Here is a 24,757-nt window from a genome sequence, read left to right as displayed (position 1 = left end):
TCATTACAGTGCATAATTTTTTTTTTCTGCTTTCAAACAGAATCTAAATTCAGAAATGCTCAGCATCGTCCTTTTTCATTCATTCTTCATTTTTTATGTATGTAAAGCAAACATAAATCAGTCAGCTTCAGTAATGCACTCTTTCTTAGTCATTAATCACAAAGATACAAATGTGTATCAGGCAGTAATAGTAATGTATCTGCTCTACTTAAGGCTAGAGCAATTCTCATAAAAACTATGACAGTATATCATTTACAGTAGCTCTAGAACTTTCACAACAGCTTAAGTTATTCTGATGATCATTCTGTGTGTGTGTGTGTGTGTGTGTGTGTGTGTAAAATAGAGAATGAGAGAAACCAATAGACTGAAACATAACAAAAGTTCACACACCAGCTGGGTCCAACACTAAACATACTGCAGGACTTTTTCTAATCAGATGGCAGCTAAGCATCGTCTCAAAACCCTGTATACCCAAACAATATCGTCCTTTTCTCTATTACAACCCAGAACAGAATAAATAAATACAATTTTGATTCATTTAATAGACTTTAAGTCATATTAAAGAAAAGGAAATAATTCCCTTTCAGACTCACATTGTCATATTTAGGTCAAATTTGCAGTGTGACGGGCTCAACAATGAGATTCAAGAGCTATAGAGCAAGAATTGAAAACTGAATAAAACCAGGCTCAGTTTGTTGTAAAATCCTGGCAAGCCTCTTCTTATTACTCTAAGCCACCACTTAGGACATTGGCTGCCTGCCAGCAACGAGCTATAGTAATTATGGGCTCTCATTTAAGAAAATTTCAGTAAGATGGATGAAAGCTATCAAGTGGGTTGAGAATAATATGAGCTCAAGTTTTGCGACTAACAAGATAACAGATTCTCCTCTGTCTTGGTCAAGGTTGAAAGAAATTAGTGGAAAACTGTTTGGGGATCAATACTATAATGGAGGCAGCAGTAAGAAATGCTTGCAACCTGTTTTCACTTGTCTTTGTTTCTTTCTAAGACTAATAAGATTAGCTCACAATGACCACTGAGATGGTACTGTCTTTTGTTTTGCTGCTTTCTTTAAATTGGCACAAGGTACATGTCAAATGTTACATTTTGTTTAGACTACACTAAAGAGGCATGTCAAGCTTATACTGTCATGTCAAAGAGAAAATATGCTAGTGTGTGAGAAACAACAAATATGACATCACAATCTATAACAGTAAGCACTATGGATGCTGGTGTGTTTCATGAAAACAAAAATCTGATATTCTGACAGGTATTTGATTAGGTGGCAATCATGCTATGCTTCTGAAATGTCAGCGTAGTGCTCAAACATGCTAATGGGCTCTACATTAATCCCTTTCTGGTAGAAAAGTAAAGCCCCAGGTGCACCAAAAACCTAATCTGTACCACATCTAAAGATCGTGCGGTGTCCCTCAGCTGTGGCACGTCTGTAATGCTCTTCAGTCTAAGTCAACACTGATTACTCGTGACAGCAGTGACTACCACACTATGTCTTCCATCAATAACAACCCTCTTCCTTCATCCGGACTTCAGCTCAATAAATTCACATGTCCTCCATCTGTGCAGAATAAAATCATCCTAATACATTTCAAGCTAAATGGATGAATGCAGGTAAAAATTCAGAAATATGTATTGCAGCACATTAGATGTTGGACTGATTATATATATGTATATATATATATGTATATATATATATATATAATCAGTCCAACATCTAATGCTAAGATACTGCGCAGGACCCTCAAGCTCCCAGGCCTCTGGTAGAGGACCCGAGCTTGAAGGATAAACCGCCTGCAGGGGCGTGCTGGGTGTTTATATATATATATGTATATGTGTGTGTATATATATATATATGTATATGTGTGTGTATATATATATATATATGTATATGTGTGTGTATATATATATATATATGTATATGTATATATATATGTATATGTGTGTATGTATTTATGTGTATGTGTATATATATATATATATATATATATATATATATATGTATTTAATATATATATATATATATATGTATTTAATATATATTTAATATATATAAATATATATATATTTGCCAACTTAACGGCCAAATAAAGCACATAGAATTAATTAAATTAATCACAGCTTTTCATTGCAGAAGTTGACACACACAAACTCACACACACACACACACAAAGAAGATGGAAATATAAAAATAAAATTAAGCCACAGACTCACCAACAACACTCAGTTCAAACTTTGTCTAAATTGGTCAGTATCAATTTTGTGCGTGCATGCGTGTGTGTGTGTGTGTGTGTGTGTGTGTGTGTGTGTGTGTGTGTGTGTGTGTGTGAGAGAGAGAGACACATCATGTGACACCAATGACACATTGCTCAAAATAGACCAACATGCTTGTGTTCCATCTGAGGAGAAACATAAACTAAACCCCAACAATACAATGCATTTTGAAATAATACACAGTTCATGCAAAGTCTGAAAGAAGCCAGTAACAAAAACATTCACTTGTGTAAGTATGGACCTCATTTTTCTTTTTTTATTTGCATTATCATACATTAGGTACAAATGACACAATCAATTACAAGGTAAGTAGCTCAGACTCATTTTAAAGGTTTCAGGCTGACAAGGGAAAAAAAATAACAAACATACACCATTTGCAAAATACAATATGTTCTTTCTTTTACAGTCTATGTAGATATCTAATTTAAGTCATTTATGTACAGGACAGGGGTGCAGAGATTATAACTGAACAGAGGAAAGTGGGAGAACTGGTTACACTGTGGATTAAGATATAAGGCATTCTTGCACATGATCTTATGCTCTGATTGGCCAAGAGGATAGTTTACTTAAAACTCTCTTAATTCAAATCGAGCAGGAAACAGCAGAGTGATGACTAACTACAAAGAAGACGTCATACCAGATTCATCCACAGAAAAGGACTGACAGAAGTACTAATTAAAATCTATAAATTAAAATAAAATCTTGAAACAGCTGTATGACCATAGCTTTAAACCTAACCCTAACTAAATTTAAAAAAGTTGAGGACATGTAAAAAATGTAAAAGAACAAATACTTTTGGCTAATTTCTTTCCTGCGGTGCATTAGTCAAACCCAGAGAGAACTGAAAAGTCTTGGGCTGATGTCGTGTCTGTTGAGTGAATTGCGTGAACTAGAAACTAGAGACCAACTTGTGATGGGATCAAACCAGCTGCAGCACCAAGGAGTTGTAGGACTAGCCCCATAGAGGAAAGTAGTGAGTTTATACACCAAATATGACTCTTCGTATGGTGATTTACAAATACATATACAATACAAAAGACTGATAGGGGCGTGATAACAGACAGGGCCACTGGGCCTCTTGCCCCCCTACTTCTAATCTTTTTTTGGGAACTTATGGTTTAGACCACAACTGCGTTTGATCCCAACTACACACCTGTAAAGTTGTGATGTTACTGTGTTCACCTGCTTTTGTGGCAGTTCCCACTAGAGTAGGTGTCCCCAGGACCACATTTAGTCTTGATGACACGTGCAGACTCACAAAGTGAGACAATAACCACTACCCTAGGATCTAAAAGGTGGGGGACACTATCAATGAGGAATGGATTTACATGGCCCAGGCACTGAGGAAGGAACTACAGATTGATTCAGAGAGGACAAAGGAGGGACGGTTCAATATGATGAGGCACGGGGGTTGTTCTTCAAAACGAGCAATTATCATCTCTCCTGTCATTCATTTCGGCTTAACCCAATTCATCACCTGTTCATTCTTCACTCATCCATCAACAAGCGTAATCTTTTGATATTTTTGAAACAGAATATTAATTAATTCGCCATGTTGTACAGTCATAAATAGGCACAGGGAGGTAAAGGTAGGAGACACGCAAGAATGAATCCAGTTTAAAATCTTTAGACAGTTAAAGGTTATTGTGACAGTGACAAAAAAAAAACTTTAAAATTACATTCGTGTGAATTATTATTATTATTTTTATTAATTACCTAGTTTGAAAACACATTTAACATTAAGATCTGAGACGCTGAGTTGTGATATGAAGTAAAAATGGAAAAGAGACTTCAGGTTAGAACACGGTAGACAAAGAGTAAAAAGAATATGTACAGTATAGGTGTACAAGCTGGGAAAGGCACACAAGGGAGGAATAATCTTTATGCCCACACCGACTGTGACTTGACATTTTGAAAACACAGCAAGTCAACAGAGATTCTATTAAAGGGATGAAGCTAGGCTATTAAGTCAGCACTTGTCACATACAGAGGTGCAAGTTAGGTTTAGACAAGGGCAAGACTGCTGCTGAGCAAACTCTGAGTATGTACAAGGAATATTTTCTCTCATTTCTCTGAAATTCACTGTGAATATCAAATGCTCTACCAAATGAAATGTTCTGCCCAAAGGGAACAACGTGCAGGATAAGTTAATTATCAAACCGACTGGCATTGTTAAGTGTACTGACACAATGTGCACTGTATACTCGTGTTAGCATGCTACTGTAATGTGGCCAACTGACTGTACAGCAGCGTATGCCTTTAGAAGCTGCCAAACAAAGTTGTTTTGGTGACCGCAGCTAGTGCGACGCTGCAATTTTCAAATTCCGGTGTTTTCCAGGTTTGGCACATGCAAATGTCCGTATAAGATGGGAAACAAACTAGGAGAGATCGGACAAAAATACTGACAAAATATTAAGTTCAATTACATTCAAACAATATCCATCCTATCTATGTCAGTTAGATATAAGCTTTGCAGTATGATACTGAGATATATCCTTTGAAACATTCCTGAATTGTGCAGATGCTAGAGAAATAAAACTGACAACAAAAAAATGAGAGCAAAAAAAAAAAAGAAACAACCAAAAAGGGAAAAAAAGCAACAACAACACAACATTAAGATTATAATAAACATTCATGAGACACTAGAGAGCGTGTGGTCCCCCCACTGATCTACCAATTATCAGAGTGTCTAAGCCAAAACTCACCAAAGATCTGGACTCGGTGTTCCAAATTCTCTTAGGTAAAGGCAAAAGGAGCACGGGGACATAGAGTGTATACGCGTGCATATATATATCTATACAATATATATGCAGTATATCAAGCTTCTACAGAAGACAGCACTGATCTAAGCCCTGTGACAGCGACTAGGTCTCATGAAAGAATTTAAAAAGCAATTTAAGTCTATCTGCTATTACTAGATGTATTTACATTTATGCTATAATAAATGTCTATTCGATAGCATTCAAATCCTGTGATCTGCATTCTTTTGGCAAATCACTGTTGATCTTGTAGCTTGTTTTCACAATCACCAATCTATCTGCACTGAATGACTGAGACAGCTGACTAGTTTTCTCAGTTAAGCAGTGATAATAATCTGCAGGGATGTGTAACGGCCCACCTTAAATCTGGTTTTTGGTGAAATTGTCTTTTGACCAGTTATTTAAACAGCAACCACGATAACAGATGGTCGAATTCTCTGACTGCAAAGGAAAGGTTTTTCAGTGCCTCCTTGCTTCCTTTCTTTTCTACTTTGGCATATCATACACTAGAGAATCCTTTACTAAAGAAATCTCGAAAGCTAACAATCAACATTGCTGCTAAGGGATGCAGACCACTTGCAAATCATTGCTGTGTTGTCCATAAACCTCCTAATACAATTATGTGTTTTGAAATTTCAGCAATAAGTTAAACTCGTAGGATTGAACAAATCCAACCTTGGTAATGAAGTAACACCTTTTACTGGTTGATCCACATTTATACAGCCTACATACTTCAGATGTGGTCTCTCTAAGATGAACTGCTAGTGGAGGTCACATTCTCCTAGCACCACTGTTGTTTCTCTAAGTCCCTACAGATTATCCTTAACCTTTTTTCCTGACTTCATGACATTTTCGATTGAGGTAAAGGAAAAGGTGTAAGAGAGGAGAAAGGAGCGCGTTGTTTTTACTATCTAATCTTTTGACTGTTTAACACTCACAAGGCAAGACCTACAAACAAGCTGAATGTGGGTTTGTTTGGAGCTGTGTGGGCGAATTGAGATGGAAATAGTGCATTTTTGTAAAAAAAGAAAAAAAAAAAGAAAAATACAGTTTGTACTAAACAGCACATACAGAATCAGAGCAAGCAGGAGCAGTTTGAGACATTACTACTAACATTTTGACAACTTGTTCCATTAAGAGTGAAGTGCTATCAGTAGGATTTTTTTTAGCCAGCATGTAGTTAAGCTAATCACGGTCACCATTCTTTAAGAAACCAGTAAAAACATTAAAGTGGATCTGTACTTACTGTAAACCATGATTTTGATTACTGTGACATTGTTATTCTTTGGAGTTTCGTACTTTTTTAGCATGCAGCATTTACCGTAATGTATCACGTGCATGAATGATGCCTACCAACAGCATGCAGATACGAAGGGACGGTCAACAGCCAGACGTGTATCCAATCAACACACAATATTTGCAGTCAAAATCGCTCAAAAATTATTATTTTTTTAAAAGAAGAATTTTATATAATTCAGACAAAGAGTAGAACAAATGTTTCACAACTTTCTAAATGTGGACTCTGTTAAAGAAACTGTTACAGTGCTGATCTGTACTGGGCTTTTAACATACAAATATTGGCTTATCTAACTGATGTAATAAAAGCACATTCAGGTGTTGGTATAAAACTGTAACTTGCTATACTTTCTTTTCTTTTTAAAGAACTTGTAATTATTTACAGATGAGATACACACCAGTTTTAAGTACATTAAAATATTATTCTGCTATAATGGAAAAATACGGTATGAGAGTGAGATCAAATCTGTAAAAACAGTAAAAACAAAACCCCCAAAACAAAAACTGATTTAACTAATAATGGCTCCAAATGCAAGACAAGTTTGTTCTCATTACAGCAACGCAACGGGAAAGGATTTCAAATTTGATATCAAATTTCTGTATCGAACTTCAGTGTTTTATCAGCTTTTAAGCTGATGACACCATATTCAATAAAACATTTTATGGTTAATGCACACTGATACAAAATGTCATGTGTTCAGCAACTGAAAATTTCTTTACAGTCTCTGTTACAACATTTAAGACCAATGTGAGGCTCTGTGGGTGTAGCATGGGACAAAACAGTGATCAACTCTAAAAAGTGTTAGACTATGACAAACTGTAAACGGTTTGATTTCAAGGTAGGTTAATAAGACTGCCACTGTTAAACTTGTGTGTCCGCATACTGTCCACAAAATCATTCACAAGGAAAGTATACAAGCTGAAGCTTAATAAGGACAAGGGATTGGGAGCTTACACTATTATTTTTTGTCACAATCAGGTCAAAGTGGCTGATAACAGTAAAGCCAAGTGAACTTGTTGCCAAAATGACGCAACACTTTGATAGTTTACAGGCTGCATATGTTTTAGAACCTCACCGTTAATCCTTCAGTTGGCTTGCTACACACACACACTGGAAGTTGAGACTGCCTAGAGTCAATTTGTAAAAACATTTCATTTTACACCACCACCATGAAATCAAAGGAGAGAAAAACTGTAAACATTATACAGGAAACATTGAACAACAAGGTGCTGTTTAAACGCCTGCACCGCCTCTCCTTCATATTTGGCTATAGCATCTACACTGCCTAACGAGTGTTTCTCAGATTATCACATAATATCCATACTGTGATTATCCAAGTAGATACAATTTACAACCTGCCAATTATTTCTGTAGAATATAACTTCAATCCATTGAGATTTATACGCAGAGAAATACATTTCTTAAATTGTAGACAAATACAGCCTCTCCAATTCAAAATATATACTGGCAAAATGTGCATGCCCTAGAATCCTGCTTAGGAATAACACCAACACATTAGGATTGAATGGTAGTCAGATGTTAGGTGGGTGGTTGGTTTAAATGGGTAGCGATGAGCAGAAAGGTTCCTCACAGAGGTTTTCCCATCCTTCTCATTCGCTGTTGTTGAGCGACGGGTGTACAAACTGGGGGTTGATGAAAGAGAACCCTGCGAACTCGGCCTGGTCAATGTTGGCAATAACCAGCTCATCTGGCGGTGTGAGCTGGGGCTGGGTGCGTGTGAAGAACTTGTCAAAGTTCTCTGCTCCTTTGCCGCACTGTAAAAAAACAAAGAGAAAGCAGAGAAGAGGGAGCAGTTTAGACGTTAGGTGTGGAAAATGATTTGAAAAGTGCAAGTAGATCGACTCTACAGGGCAGAGAAGAAATTGTGGAGCTCAGGCAGGAGTGTGCACACTGCATCTCTTTAAAAGGCAAGTACACAGCAATTTTTTGTAGGCAGCAGCCACTGCATTCAGCAGGATTTGTTTTTAACTACTTGGTAATTTTGCACCAATGCGCCCAAAGCACAGGACACACTCATCATAGTCGTTGTCTAACATCATTAGTCACTACTATTGTCTTCGCCATTCATATCGCAGAATAACATTGCACTAGCCTGGGTATTTTGACAATGTGCAACAGGCAACAACTATAAATACTCCTGCTTTAACCTGCCGACTAATCAAAACCTTTCTTCATTCTGCCTCTGACCTGCATAGATATGGACGAGATCTCACACCTGACACCCCCCCAATGTAGATTACATGCTCCACATCTTGCTCACCTGAATCACAACGCACCCATCTGAATACCGAACCAACATCGGCACAGCTGTGAAACAGCAACGCAGTTTCAAACAAACAAACTGTGAACTGATTCTACGAGAGGAAATCGTGTCAGGACCTCCAGGATAAGCCACACTCCATTTCCAAAAACTCTGAAAACCTGCTGCAATGCAAAGCCCTTGTTTTGGCTTCAGCTAAGTATGTTACAGAAGAAGAAAGTTATTCCTTCAACAAGAATGACAACATCATCGAGGTGCAACAAGGTCACAGAGGGGTTAATTACTATATTCATGAGTGGGGTGCAATATAGAATGGGCGCCGTCAAAAGTGTTCATGCTCGTGAGTTGAGGGGACACTCAGTAAGATCACGTCATACGATAGATGCGGAAATGCTTCAGAGAATTCCTCAGCAAAGGAAGAACTTGCATGTATGCAGACCTGGGTGTGCATATAATTTTGTTGCTCTTCACATCGAATGGAAAAAATAAAAACTGTTTTTAGAAGTGCAGTGTAAATATGTATATAAATTTAGTATATTTAATTACAGCGATATGACATGAGTTGCTTGTTTTTCTTCAGACGAAATTTATAATAAATGTACAAAATCTGTTTTACAGTGTCCAGTGTTTTCTAGTAATGTTTCTGTGTATGCCATTCATAGTTATGCATATTCCACTGTAATTGTCTGTTCAGGAGTGTGGCTTCCAAACACAAGCATGCCATGGTATCAAAGGCAAAGAAACAGAAACGAAACAATATTTTATTTGTCATGATCAAGTCTCTACAAGGTTTGTTCAATTCAATCTCCAAGCACAGGTTTAAAATTTTGCCCTAAAGGTAATGATGAAAGCCAAGGGTCGTAGGGTGGTACAGTGGTTAGCACTGCACCTCAAAACCCACAGGCTCATGGTTCAAAGCTCCTAGCAGGCTGTTCTCCCTGTTTTCATTTAGAAACTCCTGCTTTCTCCCACAATCATTGTCATACTAAATTAGCCCTAGGTAAGGGTGTAAGGGTGAATCTCAGTGTCCAGGTTTCTCTTAACCAGCCCAGCTGGGGTTGGCAAGACGGTAAAGAAATCAGACAAATTGATAATTTTTTAGAATAATTTTAAAATATTATCTTGTTTAATGAAAGTAGATTGATTATTCCTTGTCCTCAGTAAGGAAAAAGGAAAACAAAATCCTTCTCTATCCTCATTTACTCGTCCACCCACACACAGACTTCATCTATGTGGATGCACAAATTCCCAAATACACATATGCTCATACTCTAGTAACTTAGTGAACAACTTGATAAATGTTCATACTCGATTCACGAATTATTACTTCTGCAGCTGACTGATAGCATAACACACTCTGCCAAACTCCATGAGACTCTAACACAGAACATGAAGAGAAAGAAAGGATGACAGCAACCACAGCGCCTTTAATTCTGCTGTTATACAAAAACAATCAATGATGCAATAAACTGAAAAGGCTGTTTGAATAAAAGGAAAATATTTAATGAGTAAGTAAATTTGTGTGTAAAAATAGTTTGTTTGGAGAGTATTTATAACACAATAATGAAACCTGCTAAACCTTTTCAGATAAAATATGTTTATATCCAGCTACTTAGTCAAGTGGTGACAGCTTAAGCTTGATTTTGTCCTCTGCTAAGCAAACTCCTCTTGGCATGCACTGACTTGTGCTTCACCCATCACTTCAAAACAGCCTAGCAGACATCAATCTCCACCATCACAGCATCTGTCCCTTCTCTGGATTGTAAACGCTATGACCACTGAACACCAGCAATTTCAGCTTGGCCAGCCACTATATACTGTCTTCCCCTTGTTTTCAGCCCCTTTCAATCAGTTTTAATTATTAGTATCTGGGCATTTGAAGCCCACGACTGACTGTGACCTGGATTTGAAACTCTTGACTAACTGACCTTTTTCGCTGTTGTCCTATATTCCATTCACAAACAAGATAACGCTGTCTGCCTAAGTCTATGCATGCTTAAATTGACATCACTGTCACTGTGCATACAGGAAATTCTGTTTTTATGTGTGTGTGTTAAGGTATGCCTGTCTTTGTTTGTCAAGTAAACACACACAAGTATGAAGGTGCAGACATTTCTATTTTTATTTTCTCTTTACTATTTTTTTAGGAGGCTAGACAGAGCGTGCCAGGTGATGTGAACACAACATACGATGAAAACATAAGACACTGCTGTTTCTAAGAGGCGTGTGTTTGTGTGTGAGGTTTTTGATTGCGACTGTTGTCACTGACAGGTGACATTCGCTCTAAGCCATCACCACCAGAGTAGATAGAGGGCAAAGACGCACATCAAGATGTGACTCTCTGTGTGCGTGTGTGGTGGGGGGCCTCTGAATTTTCTGCTTCGCACACAGCGGGCACCTGATGGGTAATCGCTAGCATCCTTCCACCGCTGCGTCTCTGCTGCCCACTTGTCTTCTTCTATCCATCACTGGCAATCCATCGCTGAAGTGAAGCAGCACATTTTTAACTCTGACCTCCAACGACAATCTCCAGCACCAAGATGTTCCTTTCTAGGTCACAAAACTCCTTGTGACATGAGGCTTCTGCTCTCAAGCAATACTCTAACCAGTGTGTACGTAAAGCATATGTGAGCTTTTTTCCCCCCCTTTTGTCAACAGAAACCACTGTGACAGTGGTTAGTGTTGTTTTTACCCCTCGCAGCACCAAGCGCTGAGTAAACAGTTTAGCTCCTGGCGTCAGATCGTCACACTCCAAGTAAAGGACTTTGATGAGAAAATACCATATTCTGTATGTTGAATATAGGAAAATAAAGAACAAAAAAAAAAGAAGATTATCTTTTGACCCACTGTCTTGGAAACATGGTCTTAGTGTTTTTGTGACTTTTTAGGCGCACAAACATGCTCTGCTGGAAAAGCACAAGGCTGGTCTTACAACTCCTATTTTTTACTATGTGATTCAACCAACCTTGATTGGGTGAGACCAAGGCTATGATGCTGCTGATACATCCTCTCATACATAGTGACACAGTGTCCTACATGGGTTTTTGACCTACTTTCTCTCATCTTTAATCTCCCTCCCTCTCTCACTGCACACATACAGACGTGCACGCCTCTGTGCCCAAGCATATTAAAAGAACACTCAGCTACTTAGGATGACAAATGAGTGCCTGCCTCCATTAAGAGTTGTGCCAAGACTCTCTCTTCCTCTTTTTTCTCTACCTTCAGCTCCCTGAAGCCAGCGGCCTGGGAAGCACTCTGTTCTCATCGTCTTCCAAACATTATGTTTTCTTTGTTGGGTTGCTAGTTTGTCAACATCAACGAACCACTTAAGGGAGAACATCAGTCAAAGTGTGGAAGAAAAGGTTTTCCAGAAATGTGCTTTGGATCTGAACAGCTTATCTGTAGGGAAATTTCTTTGCTTTTTAGCTCTCACAAGGCCATAATGTGACTAAATTGCAAAGTACAGCTGAAGCCTGTGATTACTGGTGCAGAAAGATAAAAGAGAGATGAAATCAAAAGTTTGTATTGCAAACTGCATACTGGCTGTGCTCCAATGAATTCAACTTGTAAAAACCCAACCCAAAATATTTCTTTAAATACGTCTTTTGACTATAAGATATTGCAGTGTTGTAGTTACAAATTTGGTCCGTGACAGATAAACTGTGTTTGATGGGAAACCAATAAGTTCAAAGATTTTACAGAAAATGTGATAAAGAGTCGATTTCTCTTGACCTCAAATCAAAAACACATAATAAATAAAACTTCAAAATGAACAACAAAAAAACAAGAGGAAAGGCTCATATCCTCAGCAAAAGGCAACGGTGTTTGCCTCTTATTTCCCAAAGCCACAGTGACTCAAAAATCACCCATATTGCCATCATTTTCTCAGTGTGTGTGCCTGTGCGTGCATCCTATGAGCCATGCACATCCCTTCCTTCAACGTTCCAATGTTCCAAGACTTCTGTGCAGTGACTAAGTCCTCCCACTCTGTCTTGCCCTGCATCCTTGCCTTCATTTACTATCAATCAGCAGCTTTGACCTACTTCTTTTTGACATAAACACTATCGGCCATCCACAAGTAGGCGTCAAACGTGTGGGCATCAAGTGTCTTGTACTCTGAAGAAATCGGCCTGGTTTCATAGCAAATACCAACACAGTTAGCTGAATGTTGCTGGCATTTAATTGTGTGTCTGCTACCTGCAGTACACAGTTGAACGGTCACAGCATTCAGCACAATAATGGAACAGTGGATCAACGCTAAGTGAGCCTGCCATGACAATCATTCTACTGCACAGACAATGTCCCTCATGCTATCTGACACCCGGTCCAATAGATACAGATGGTAAAAGTCTCCCAGCTGGGTGCAGCTAGTGTATTGATTGCAATTCCGAAGCTGTCATAAGGCGGATGAAGTGAGATTGAGCAAGGAAAGATGCACAGGGAGAAAAGAAAGAAGAGGAGTGGATTAAAAAGACAGGAACATATTTGGTAAGTTGTGAGAAGGAGATGTATGAAATCAGAAACAACATTGTATTAAATGGCACAGCGAGATGGACATGATAGACCATAAGTGTCTTTACATGGCTGCAGGGAGCATTCAAAAATGTTAATTATTATCTTTCCACCTCTGTCATCTTTCCAACTTCTCTGCACCTATTAGATCCATGCAAACATGCACTATGCCAAGAGCATGGACATTTGCATGCTTTTACCTGCCTTCAACTTCACAGAGACCTTTCTTTCTCCCTACGATATTGATTACCACCCCCTACGCGGCAACAAACTTGCAGGCTTGTGCAGCAAACGAACGCAGAGACAAGGCGTAAATGCAAGGAATGATTCCACCTCTGTTTGTCCTTAATCTCCTTTAACCTTTTATATTTACACTTCCTCCACACATACATTTACCCGCACATACAAACGCAAAGCATTTTCAGGAAAACCCAGCACACTCAGCAGAAAACTACATGGAAGAGGTCAGGATTCACCTTATTAGAAGAACTGGAGCCCTTGAGGGTTGAAACAGAAGAAAACTACAAAATGAATATGTAATGGATACAGGCACACACACATATAGAGCACTAAGTGACCTACTATATATATTTTTCTGTTTAAAGAAATGCAGTCTATATTGAAATCTGCAAACATATGTGCTCTACATGATTGATGTGCTGCAAAATGTGTGCTCTTTATAACTATACACTGAGATCTGACTCTGAAATAACCAATTGTTGACAAAGCACATGTCATTTGCAGCTTACGCCTACAGCTTGGTTTAACAAGACAAATGAGCATTATGTTAAAGCTGTATCAAATTTCACATGGCTCACTGGAAATCAGAGTGACTTCAGGCTATATTTAATGTAACAGTTCTATTAATTGTCCCAAGCCAATAATTAGGTATTTACTGTGAGACATACAACGCTGTACAGTTCTGAGCCTGGATCTGCTGTTACGAAACTCTAAGACTGATTTCCTCCCACTATGTTTATGACACTGAGTTCTTGAGTGGGTAGTAGATTACTCCAGTGGTAAGGCTCTCCATCTTGTGTTTTAAATTCTTAATAGACATTCCTACCACTGTCAATCACCATTAATGGGTTACAATGGACTGCAGTCACATTAGATCAGCTATTTTACTGCACATTATAAACCATTCGATCCAGTCAGGATGATATATTATGTTCTTCAGTAACACCATTGGTCTTGTTTATATTCAAAAACAACACATTGGATCGCCAACAACACATCTCGTACATATGTGCTCACACTCTCCTTGTTGTTGATGTGTGAATGTGTTGTGGTCATGCAATATCTGCTGAGTTATATAAGAATACAAGAGCGTGCAGTAAGTAACTGCATTTAATCAAATCTTTTACTGATGGAAAAAAAAATTGTTGCAATAAAGTAAATCTTCCACCAGAGGCAAGGATAATGACAAGTATTAATGTGTATTAAAGTGAGACTGTATCACAGTCAGATCCTAATGCTCACTTTTGCACACATTAACAGACAGAGCAAATAAGTGAGAACACCATGACATCACAATGTTGTGTAAACAGTACTCCTCTTCAGTGATGGATTTACCTGAATAAACGATGTTTTCCAACTTACCTGTTGTAACTATGCCGATTCGTGCCTCTGAGACTTAAAGTAAGCTGTGAGGCAGGAAGCAGTCACACTGACTTGCTTGTCATCTTTTTCACAAGGTGCTATAGCACTTATGCTTAATTTAGGGGCGATCGTGGCTCAAGAGTTGGCAGTTCGTCTTGTAATTGGAAGGTTGCCGGTTTAAGCCCCGGCTCTGACAGTCTCTGTCGTTGTGTCCTTGGGCAAGACACTTCACCCGTTGCCTACTGGTGGTGGTCAGAGGGCCTGGTGGCGCCAGTGTCCGGCAGCTTCACCTCTGTCAGTGCGCCCCAGGGCAGCTGTGGCTACAGTGTAGCTTGCCATCACCAGTGTGTGAATGGGTGGATGACTGAATGTAGTGTATGTGCTTTGGGGTCCATAGGGACTAAGTAAAGCGCTATACAAATACAGGCCATTTACTTCTTAATGGAGATATGGTTTTAGAAATACCAGAGGGCATTTCGTTGGCGGTTTTAAAAGGTGCATGACAACTAATTAAAACATTGTCATCATATGCCCTCTTGCAAATTCAGCAGCCAAGGAGGCAGCTGAATTTGTAATTCTCTGAACAAACTTCCAAGATATACTCCCAGGTATACTTTTAACCAAGTTGGTCAAAGAGTTTTTGATATCTGGCTGCTAAAGAGCCAAACACAACATGACAGAATGGCTGGTGGAGAGTGTGTGTGCGTGTGTGTGTGGATAAATAAAGCAGATGGGGAAAGACCAGAAAGGAGGGGTCATCTGGGAGTTTTCCGTCATTTCTCCTTCACAGGAATGAATCTGTTTAATATAAACTTTACAAAATCCTTAAATAAACATTAACTCATGTCATGTGACATGATGTTAATTTTTTGGGTGAAGAAAATCTTTATGGTGCGTTTTATAACACAATCAAGAAATACTGTTTGGAGGGCCTTTGTAGAGCTTTAAAAGAGAATGGATCAAATGCTAATGAACCCCTTAGGAAAGTAAGCACACTGTGTGGCTTGCATAGATAAGGATAATCTGAAATTGCTTTGTCTGTACTTGTGTCTATATAGTTTTTGATCCACAGATAAACTTATATATAAATCTCATTTAGCGTCGCTGGATCTCCTATATTTGGGTGTTTAATACTTCATAAAATATAACTTTGTCTAGATTATTTTCTGACATTATCCACCATTTGAAAAACACCAAGTAATGAACGTCTGAATACTGCAAATCTAAGACAAAATTTGTGAACATATAAATTCATACAGCAATCAGCCAATAGATATAAAGTATGAGGCATCGTGAAGATGCATTACTCTGGTTGTGTACAGTAATCTAATAAGTTTTAACCAGTAACTCTTGAGTTTTTGTGCGTATTGAGACAAATCTGACTGAAGGCTGAGACAGAAGTTCGTAAACAAACAGCCAAGAACAGATAGTCCCCCAGGGAGTAGAGAACACAGCAGAGGGCTATTAGATGCCTTGCCATAACAGATTTGTCATGTTGAGATAAGCACATCTGTTCTTTATAGATATATGCAGTTCACAAGGTTGTATTTATCTACTTGTCTTGTTTGCATGTGTTTACATGTGCTTAAGACCGAGAGGAGATCACCTGAAGCCACTTTTTATTATGAATTAATAATAATGTTAACAGGATATAAATGTTTCTATAGGTATTCAAGTATAGTCTCCCTTCCAACCTCTAAACTGCATCAAGCATTGAAACGTGTGTGAGAGAAAACAGTATGACACAAAGAGGGCCCGTTGTTAGAAGGATTTAAATTACTGACAGATAATACAAAAAAAATAATAATAAATGCATAAATAACAGTTATATGATAAAAGAAAAGGGGTTCTAATTTTTCCATTGTGGTGCATGATGCAAACTGCAGTGCTGTGTGCAGTGAGTAGGATGAAATACTGATGACCAGCATACTTAAAATGATTGACAGATAAACGCTGCCGGCCTTATTTTAATGAAAGTTAAAGTTATCTCGGAAAGCTACCAATTATCTTAACCTTGGTTACAGTAATTCCATACATGTAGCCTATGTGTGCTTTAAGACTTACCACTTTAGGCTTAAAGGGGGGCTGTATCTCTCTGTTCTCGAGACGTTCCCAATCGATGCGTCTGAAGAAGGCGTGTTCTCTGATGTCCCTCTCTCCCTCAGCGCCACAGCCCAGACGTTTGGATGGGTGTTTAGTCATCAACTGCTCATGGCCACACACACGCACAAAAAAAATACAGTTAGATTAAGGATAATAATAATAATAATGATAATAAAGATTTATTTTAATATTGTGGAGCACTGAAGATCCTGAAACACTGGTAAACACTCGTTTTATCTCTCTGAACTAAACTTCCAGCTCAGTTCTTTCACTGCTGTGTTTCATGTTTCATAATGTGACTCCACCTCTTTACTAGGTGACCAAATGACAGCTAAACAGATGGGTCTTAAAAAGAGTGATATCATTGGGGTTTTTTCCTCTCTCCCGCTGCATGCTCTGCCTTCAGAGAACCGCTGCCACTTCTAATCGCACATCGAGCGACGACTTTGTTAAAAAGTAAAACAAGATGCAGGGACCCAAAGGAAGCAAAACCACCAAACAACCTGTCCTTGTTTTAAATTAAGCAGAAGGCCACTGGCATTAGTTAAAAATAAATGTTCAAATAATGTGCTGGAAATGACAAGAAACTTAAATGTTTCTTTCCTGACTTTTCAGTTGCCTTTACCTTCTTGCTGACTACAAAATTAGAGCCACCGTACCAGTGGGAAATATGCAGGCCAAATATTTGAAATGCACAGAAGCAAGACTCATAATGGAATATAAATTGTTATGTGTGTATGTGTATCTGGAATATTACTAGAGTATGTTTTACAAACACATTTTGCACCTGCTCTCTCGTTACAGTTTGGTGATTTGCCCTGACTGAAGTGCAACAGAAAGCAAAGTGCTCATTTGGAGATGGATGCAGAACCTGGTGGAGTTCGGTATTAACACTCCAAAGAAAAAACACTATGTATTTGTTATAACTTTTGCTGCCCTGCTGTCCAGGTCTCTCTTGGAAATGAGATTTAGATCTCAAGACTTTTCACCTGGATAAATTAACGACAATGAATGAAAAATCTGAGTTAAATGCTTACATTGATCTCATTGCTTTGGTATTTTTGTGCAGGGTGTGCTTCTGTAAATGGTATATATAAAAAAAAAAAAAAACACCCAGCACGCCCCTGCGGGCGGTTTATCCTTCAAGCTCGGGTCCTCTACCAGAGGCCTGGGAGCTTGAGGGTCCTGCGCAGTATCTTAGCTGTTCCCAGGACTGCGCTCTTCTGGACAGAGATTTCCGATGTTGTTCCCGGGATCTGCTGGAGCCACTCGCCTAGCTTGGGAGTCACCGCACCTAGTGCTCCGATTACCACGGGGACCACCGTTACCTTCACCCTCCACATCCTCTCGAGCTCTTCTCTGAGCCCTTGGTATTTCTCCAGCTTCTCGTGTTCCTTCTTCCTGATATTGCTGTCATTCGGAACCGCTACATCGATCACTACGGCCGCCTTCTTCTGTTTGTCTACCACCACTATGTCCGGTTGGTTAGCCACCACCATTTTGTCCGTCTGTATCTGGAAGTCCCACAGGATCTTAGCTCGGTCATTCTCCACCACCCTTGGGGGCATCTCCCATTTTGACCTCGGGACTTCCAGGTTGTACTCAGCACAGATGTTCCTGTACACTATGCCGGCCACTTGGTTATGGCGTTCCATGTATGCCTTGCCTGCTAGCATCTTGCACCCTGCTGTTATGTGCTGGATTGTCTCTGGGGCATCTTTACACAGCCTGCACCTGGGGTCTTGCCTGGTGTGATAGACCCCAGCCTCTATGGATCTTGTGCTCAGAGCTTGTTCTTGTGCTGCCATGATTAGTGCCTCTGTGCTGTCTTTCAGTCCAGCTTTGTCCAGCCACTGGTAGGATTTCTGGATATCAGCCACCTCCTCTATCTGCCGGTGGTACATACCGTGCAGGGGCCTGTCCTTCCATGATGGTTCCTCGTCTCCATCCTCTTTCTTGGGTTTCTGCTGCCTGAGGTATTCACTGAGCACTCGGTCAGTTGGGGCCATCTTCCCAATGTATTCTTGGATGTTCCTTGTCTCATCCTGGACTGTGGTGCTGACACTCACCAGTCCCCGGCCCCCTTCCTTCCGCTTAGCGTACAGCCTCAGGGTGCTGGACTTGGGGTGAAACCCTCCATGCATGGTAAGGAGCTTTCTTGTCTTTATGTCAGTGGCTTCTATCTCCTCCTTTGGCCAGCTTATTACCCCAGCAGGGTACCTGATCACGGGCAGGGCGTATGTGTTGATGGCCCGGATCTTGTTCTTACCATTCAGCTGACTCCTCAGGACTTGCCTGACCCTCTGCAGGTACTTGGTGGTTGCAGCCTTTCTAGCGGCCTCTTCATGGTTCCCATTTGCCTGCGGGATCCCCAGGTACTTGTAACTGTCCTCTATGTCTGCAATGTTGCCTTCTGGTAGTTCAATCCCCTCAGTTCTGACTACCTTCCCTCTCTTTGTTACCATCCGACTACACTTCTCCAGTCCGAACGACATTCCAATGTCATTGCTGTATAGCCTGGTAGTGTGGATCAGTGAATCGATGTCTCGTTCACTCTTGGCATACAGCTTGATGTCATCCATGTACAGGAGGTGGCTGACAACTGCTCCGTTCCGTAGCCGGTATCCGTAGCCAGTCTTGTTAATGATCTCACTGAGGGGGTTCAGGCCTATGCAGAACAGCAGTGGGGACAGAGCATCTCCTTGGTAGATCCCGCACTTGATGGTGACTTGTGCTATGGGCTTGGAGTTGGCCTCTAGTGTTGTACGCCACATCCCCATTGAGTTCCTGATGAAGGCTCTTAGGGTCCCATTGATCTTGTACAATTCTAGGCATTCCAGTATCCAGCTGTGGGGCATTGAGTCATAGGCCTTCTTGTAATCAATCCAGGCAGTGCACAGGTTGGTCAGTCTGGTCTTGCAGTCTCGGCTGATTGTTCTGTCTACCAGTAGCTGGTGTTTTGCACCTCTGGTATTCTTGCCAATTCCTTTCTGTGTCCCGCTCATGTATTGACCCATGTGCCTGTTCATCTTAGCCGATATGATGCCTGACAGGAGCTTCCACGTGGTGCTGAGGCAGGTTATTGGTCGGTAGTTGGAGGGGACCGGTCCCTTCTTGGGGTCCTTGGGGATCAGGACCGTCCGGCCTTCAGTTAGCCATTCCGGGTGTCTTTCGTTAACTAGCAGCTGGTTCATTTGTGCTGCCAGACGCTCGTGGAGTGCAGTCAGCTTCTTCAGCCAGTAGGTGTGAACCATGTCGGGCCCTGGTGCTGTCCAACTCTTCATACTGGAGACCCTTTCTTGGATATCTGCCACTGTGATGGTTACTGGACCCTGTTCAGGGAGGTCGCTGTGGTCTGCCCTCAGATCCTCTAGCCACTGAGCATTGCCGTTATGGGTTGCATCCTTCTCCCATATGCTCTTCCAGTATTGCTCCGTCTCCAGCCTTGGTGGTGCTGTTCTCTTATTGTTCCCTTGCCACTGAGAGTACACCTTTGCTGGTTCTGTGGAGAACAGCTGGTTTATTCTCCTGCCTTCTATCTCTCTGGTGTACCTCCTCAAGCGGCTGGCCAAGGCTGTGAGTCTTTGCTTGGCAGTTTCCAAGGCCTCAGGTATGGACAGCTTGCTGTATTTCTTAGGCACCTTATTTGTCGCACCTTTCTGCAACTCCGTTAGTTGGCTAACCTCCCTCCGTGCTACTTTGATCTTGCCCTCTAGCCTCCTTCTCCATGGAGGGTACTGCCCCTTCAACTTGTAGCCAAGCATCTCACTGATCACTGCTGCCGTATTGTAGATCAGCTTGTTAGTGTCGGTAATCGTGGTTGTAGGTATTGCCCGTAGTGCTGCATTAACATCATCTAGCAGACCTTCTGAGGGTACTTCACGTAATCTTGGTAACCGGCTACGGGGGATCCAGGTTTCAAGCTTGGCCATGATCCTATTTTTCAGGTCAGTTCCTCTCGCACTCAACGATCCTTCTCCTATCGCACTTGGGGCTATGTACCCAATCTCGGGTGGGGGTGATGATATCTCCCCCCTGACCTGGCGTCCTGACTCCTCCTTGCCGTAGCATTTGTGTTGTACCTCGTCAATCTCTAGCTGTGAGAGCAGTCCCTTCTTTCGAATGTTGGAACACTGAGCTACTAGTTGTTTCGCCGTCATTGTGGATGTTGGGTATCGAAGAATCCATAGGTCCCTCATCCTATTCATGTAGCCCCTTCCGCCGGGGTTACTTGCGTAGTAGCATTCCAACAACGCCCTGTTTTCGTCCCTTGCCCACCGATGCCTTCTTGTTCCAGTAGCCCACTTTTCGTCAGGGTGCCCTGGTTCCTCAACACCTGACGCGGACCTTGTTGATCCGGGCGACGTCCGAGCCGGCATGCCTTCATATTTATCTGTCTCGCTCATGTCTGCGGTAGGCTTGCTTAGCATAGGGGGTCTAGCCTTAGGACCCTTACTGGATACAGACGCCCCAGGCAGGAATCGAACTTGCGATCCTCTGTTCCAAAGGCGTGTAGTCTAACCACTACGCTATCCAGCTGCTCTATATATATATATATATATATATATATATATATATATGGACCTATGGATTCTTCCATACCCAACATCCACAATGACGGCGAAACAACTAGTAGCTCAGTGTTCCAACATTCGAAAGAAGGGACTGCTCTCACAGCTAGAGATTGATGAGGTACAACACAAATGCTACGGCAAGGAGGAGTCAGGAGGGGAGATATCATCACCCCCACCCGAGATTGGGTACATAGCCCCAAGTGCGATAGGAGAAGGATCGTTGAGTGCGAGAGGAACTGACCTGAAAAATAGGATCATGGCCAGGCTTGAAACCTGGATCCCCCGTAGCCGGTTACCAAGATTATGTGAAGTACCCTCAGAAGGTCTGCTAGATGATGTTAATGCAGCACTACGGACGATACCTACAACCACGATTACCGACACTAACAAGCTGATCTACAATACGGCAGCAGTGATCAGTGAGATGCTTGGCTACAAGTTGAACAGCCACAAGGGGCAGTACCCTCCATGGAGAAGGAGGCTAGAGGGCAAGATCAAAGTAGCACGGAGGGAGGTTAGCCAACTAACGGAGATACAGAAAGGTGCGACAAAGAAGGTGCATAAGAAATACAGCAAACTGCCAAGCAAAGACTCACAGCCTTGGCCAACAGCTTGAGGAGGTACACCAGAGAGATAGAAGGCAGGAGAATAAACCAGCTGTTCTCCACAGAACTCTACTGTACTCTCAGTGGCAAGGGAACAATAAGAGAACAGCACCACCAAGGCTGGAGACGGAGCAATACTGGAAGAGCATATAGGAGAAGGACGCAACCCATAACGGCAATGCTCAGTGGCTAGAGGATTTGAGGGCAGACCATAGCGACCTCCCTGAACAGGGTCCAGTAACCATCACAGTGGCAGATATCCAAGAAAGGGTCTCCAGTATGAAGAGTTGGACAGCACCAGGGCCCGACATGGTTCACGCCTACTGGCTGAAGAAGCTGACTGCACTCCACGAGCATCTGGCAGCACAAATGAACCAGCTGCTAGTTAACGAGAGACACTCGGAATGGCTAACCGAAGGTCGAACGGTCCCCAAGGACCCCAAGAAGGGACCGGTCCCCTCCAACTACCGACCAATAACCTGCCTCAGTACTACATGGAAGCTCCTGTCAGGCATCATATCGGCTAAGATGAACAGGCACATGGGTCAATACATGAGTGGGGCACAGAAAGGGACTGGCAAGAATACCAGCAGCGCAAAACACCAGCTACTGGTAGACAGAACAGTCAGCCGAGACTGCAAGACCAGACTGACCAACCTGTGCACTGCCTGGATTGATTACAAGAAGGCCTATGACTCAATGCCCCACAGCTGGATACTGGAATGCCTAGAATTGTACAAGATCAATGGGACCCTAAGAGCCTTCATCAGGAACTCAATGGGGATGTGGCGTACAACACTAGAGGCCAACTCCAAGCCCATAGCACAAGTCACCATCAAGTGCGGGATCTACCAAGGAGATGCTCTGTCCCCACTGCTGTTCTGCATAGGCCTGAACCCCCTCAGTGAGATCATTAACAATACCGACTACGGAACGGAGCAGTTGTCAGCCACCTCCTGTACATGGATGACATCAAGCTGTATGCCAAGAGTGAACGAGACATCGATTCACTGATCCACACTACCAGGATATACAGCAATGACATTGGAATGTCGTTCGGACTGGAGAAGTGTAGTCGGATGGTAACAAAGAGAGGGAAGGTAGTCAGAACTGAGGGGATTGAACTACCAGAAGGCAACATTGCAGACATAGAGGACAGTTACAAGTACCTTGGGATCCCGCAGGCGAATGGGAACCATGAAGAGGCCGCTAGAAAGGCTGCAACCACCAAGTACCTGCAGAGGGTCAGGCAAGTCCTGAGGAGTCAGTCGGTTTCCTTTCTGCAAGTCCCTTAAGGCTGTGGGCTCGGTCACATCTGAACTAATGGCATGCATTCAGCTGGCAGAGTGCACCAGACAGCTGTTGACAAGGAAGAAAAAGTCCTTTGCAGTCTTTTACAGGACTGTCGGTGACACCAAGAAAGCATCCTGCTGCAATCCTGCTGAAATGTACTTGAAATCGGCTGCTGGCTCACCACAGTATCAAACACTCAAACTTGTTCTGGATCTTGAGCACTCGAATAACTTTGCATAAGTGTGATGTGAAAATTACCATCAGAAAACTGCAAGTCTAGTGTTGACATTTCAGAGGAAGCCTTTGATCATCCTGTCTGCCAACTGTTAACACTCAAACTTCAAAAACTTCACCACATCATGAACTGGCAGCAAACAGTTTAGCTGCACGTTTTCCAAAAGTTTACATAACCTTGACACCACCCTGCTGTTCCTGCTGAGAACATAAAATAGTTAAGATCTGACGGATTGGGCAGCAGGGGCGAGGCAGTTGAGAATCGAGAAGAAAAGTGAGAAAAGGAGAATTTGGAGCGATTCAAAAAGAAAGGGCATGATGGGGCAGGAAACTCTATCATAATCATGATCCTTTAAAAACCAGGAAGTATCCTGCAGGCCTCGTGAACATTTGATCTACTGAGACTACTGTACATCCAGATGAATACCTTCTACATTTAAAATAGCATTCCTGTTACCTTTTTAACCTAAATCTATCTTCTTTTTTTTTTACCTAGCTTTTTCTGACTTACATCATTGGATTGGGCTGCTGTCAAGCAATATATATATATATATATATATATATATATATATATATATATATATATATATATATATATATATATATATATATATATATCTCCAGTGAGAAAAATCGCAGACGCCCTGCCCAACAGGGACAGGGAGTCGGGCTAAGACTAGTACAGGCACATATTTCTGCTTCTTCCACTTCAGAGGACAATACACTGGCTGCCACTAAATTCCAGTAAACCTACCTTACACTTAACCATTAGTACTACTTATCTAATTCAGAGTAAACTTAAACCAAGTCTTTTTCAAAGGCAGAAAGGAAGACAGGAGCCCAAAATACGACTGCAAACAGAGTTAAGTCCCCATAGAATTTGTATTATACTTTTGTGTGCAAACCCACACATACACAAAGCTAAGAAAAATAAAGGAGAAAGGACAGAGGAGGACAAAGAGACACAAGTGGAGTCGAGGGAGAGACAGGGAGACAAAGCGTATTAATGCACAGCTCATTGACTTTGCATAGCCTCTGGACAGAAATAAAACTACTGCCACTTTCACTATTAAATTCACTGTAGGCTCACAAAAACATAAATGTGTGCGGTTCTGTTTCTCAACACCTTCCAAGTATAACAAATAAAATGAGTTTTTAAATATAATTTTACTGACCAATTTTGATTTCATAGATATCTATTAACTGTCAT

At 41.3% G+C, this 24,757-nt stretch overlaps 1 protein-coding gene across 3 annotated transcripts in view; it reads right to left on the bottom strand.

Annotated features, from left to right (window-relative positions):
- Window positions 1–2,520: 2,520 nt before the first annotated feature.
- prkcaa (protein kinase C, alpha, a) overlaps window positions 2,521–24,757 on the bottom strand; it is a 144,018-nt gene continuing 121,781 nt past the window's right edge. For all 3 annotated transcript variants that reach the window (XM_085277350.1, XM_085277351.1, XM_085277349.1), the window contains 2 exons: window positions 16,803–16,943; window positions 2,521–8,118 (listed from right to left, as the gene is read on the bottom strand). In XM_085277350.1, coding sequence (XP_085133476.1) covers window positions 7,954–8,118; window positions 16,803–16,943 — 306 coding nt within the window. In that variant the 3' untranslated portion in view covers window positions 2,521–7,953. The remainder of the gene's footprint in view (window positions 8,119–16,802; window positions 16,944–24,757) is intronic.

This window comes from Mchenga conophoros, linkage group LG6 (assembly GCF_057382185.1).
Source record: "Mchenga conophoros isolate Kocher_MC1m ecotype Shallow Benthic linkage group LG6, M_conophoros_male_GT1.1, whole genome shotgun sequence".
Classification (NCBI taxonomy): domain Eukaryota; kingdom Metazoa; phylum Chordata; class Actinopteri; order Cichliformes; family Cichlidae; genus Mchenga; species Mchenga conophoros.
Note: the sequence above shows the minus strand (reverse complement) of the source record. Positions and strands in the feature narration are given on the sequence as shown.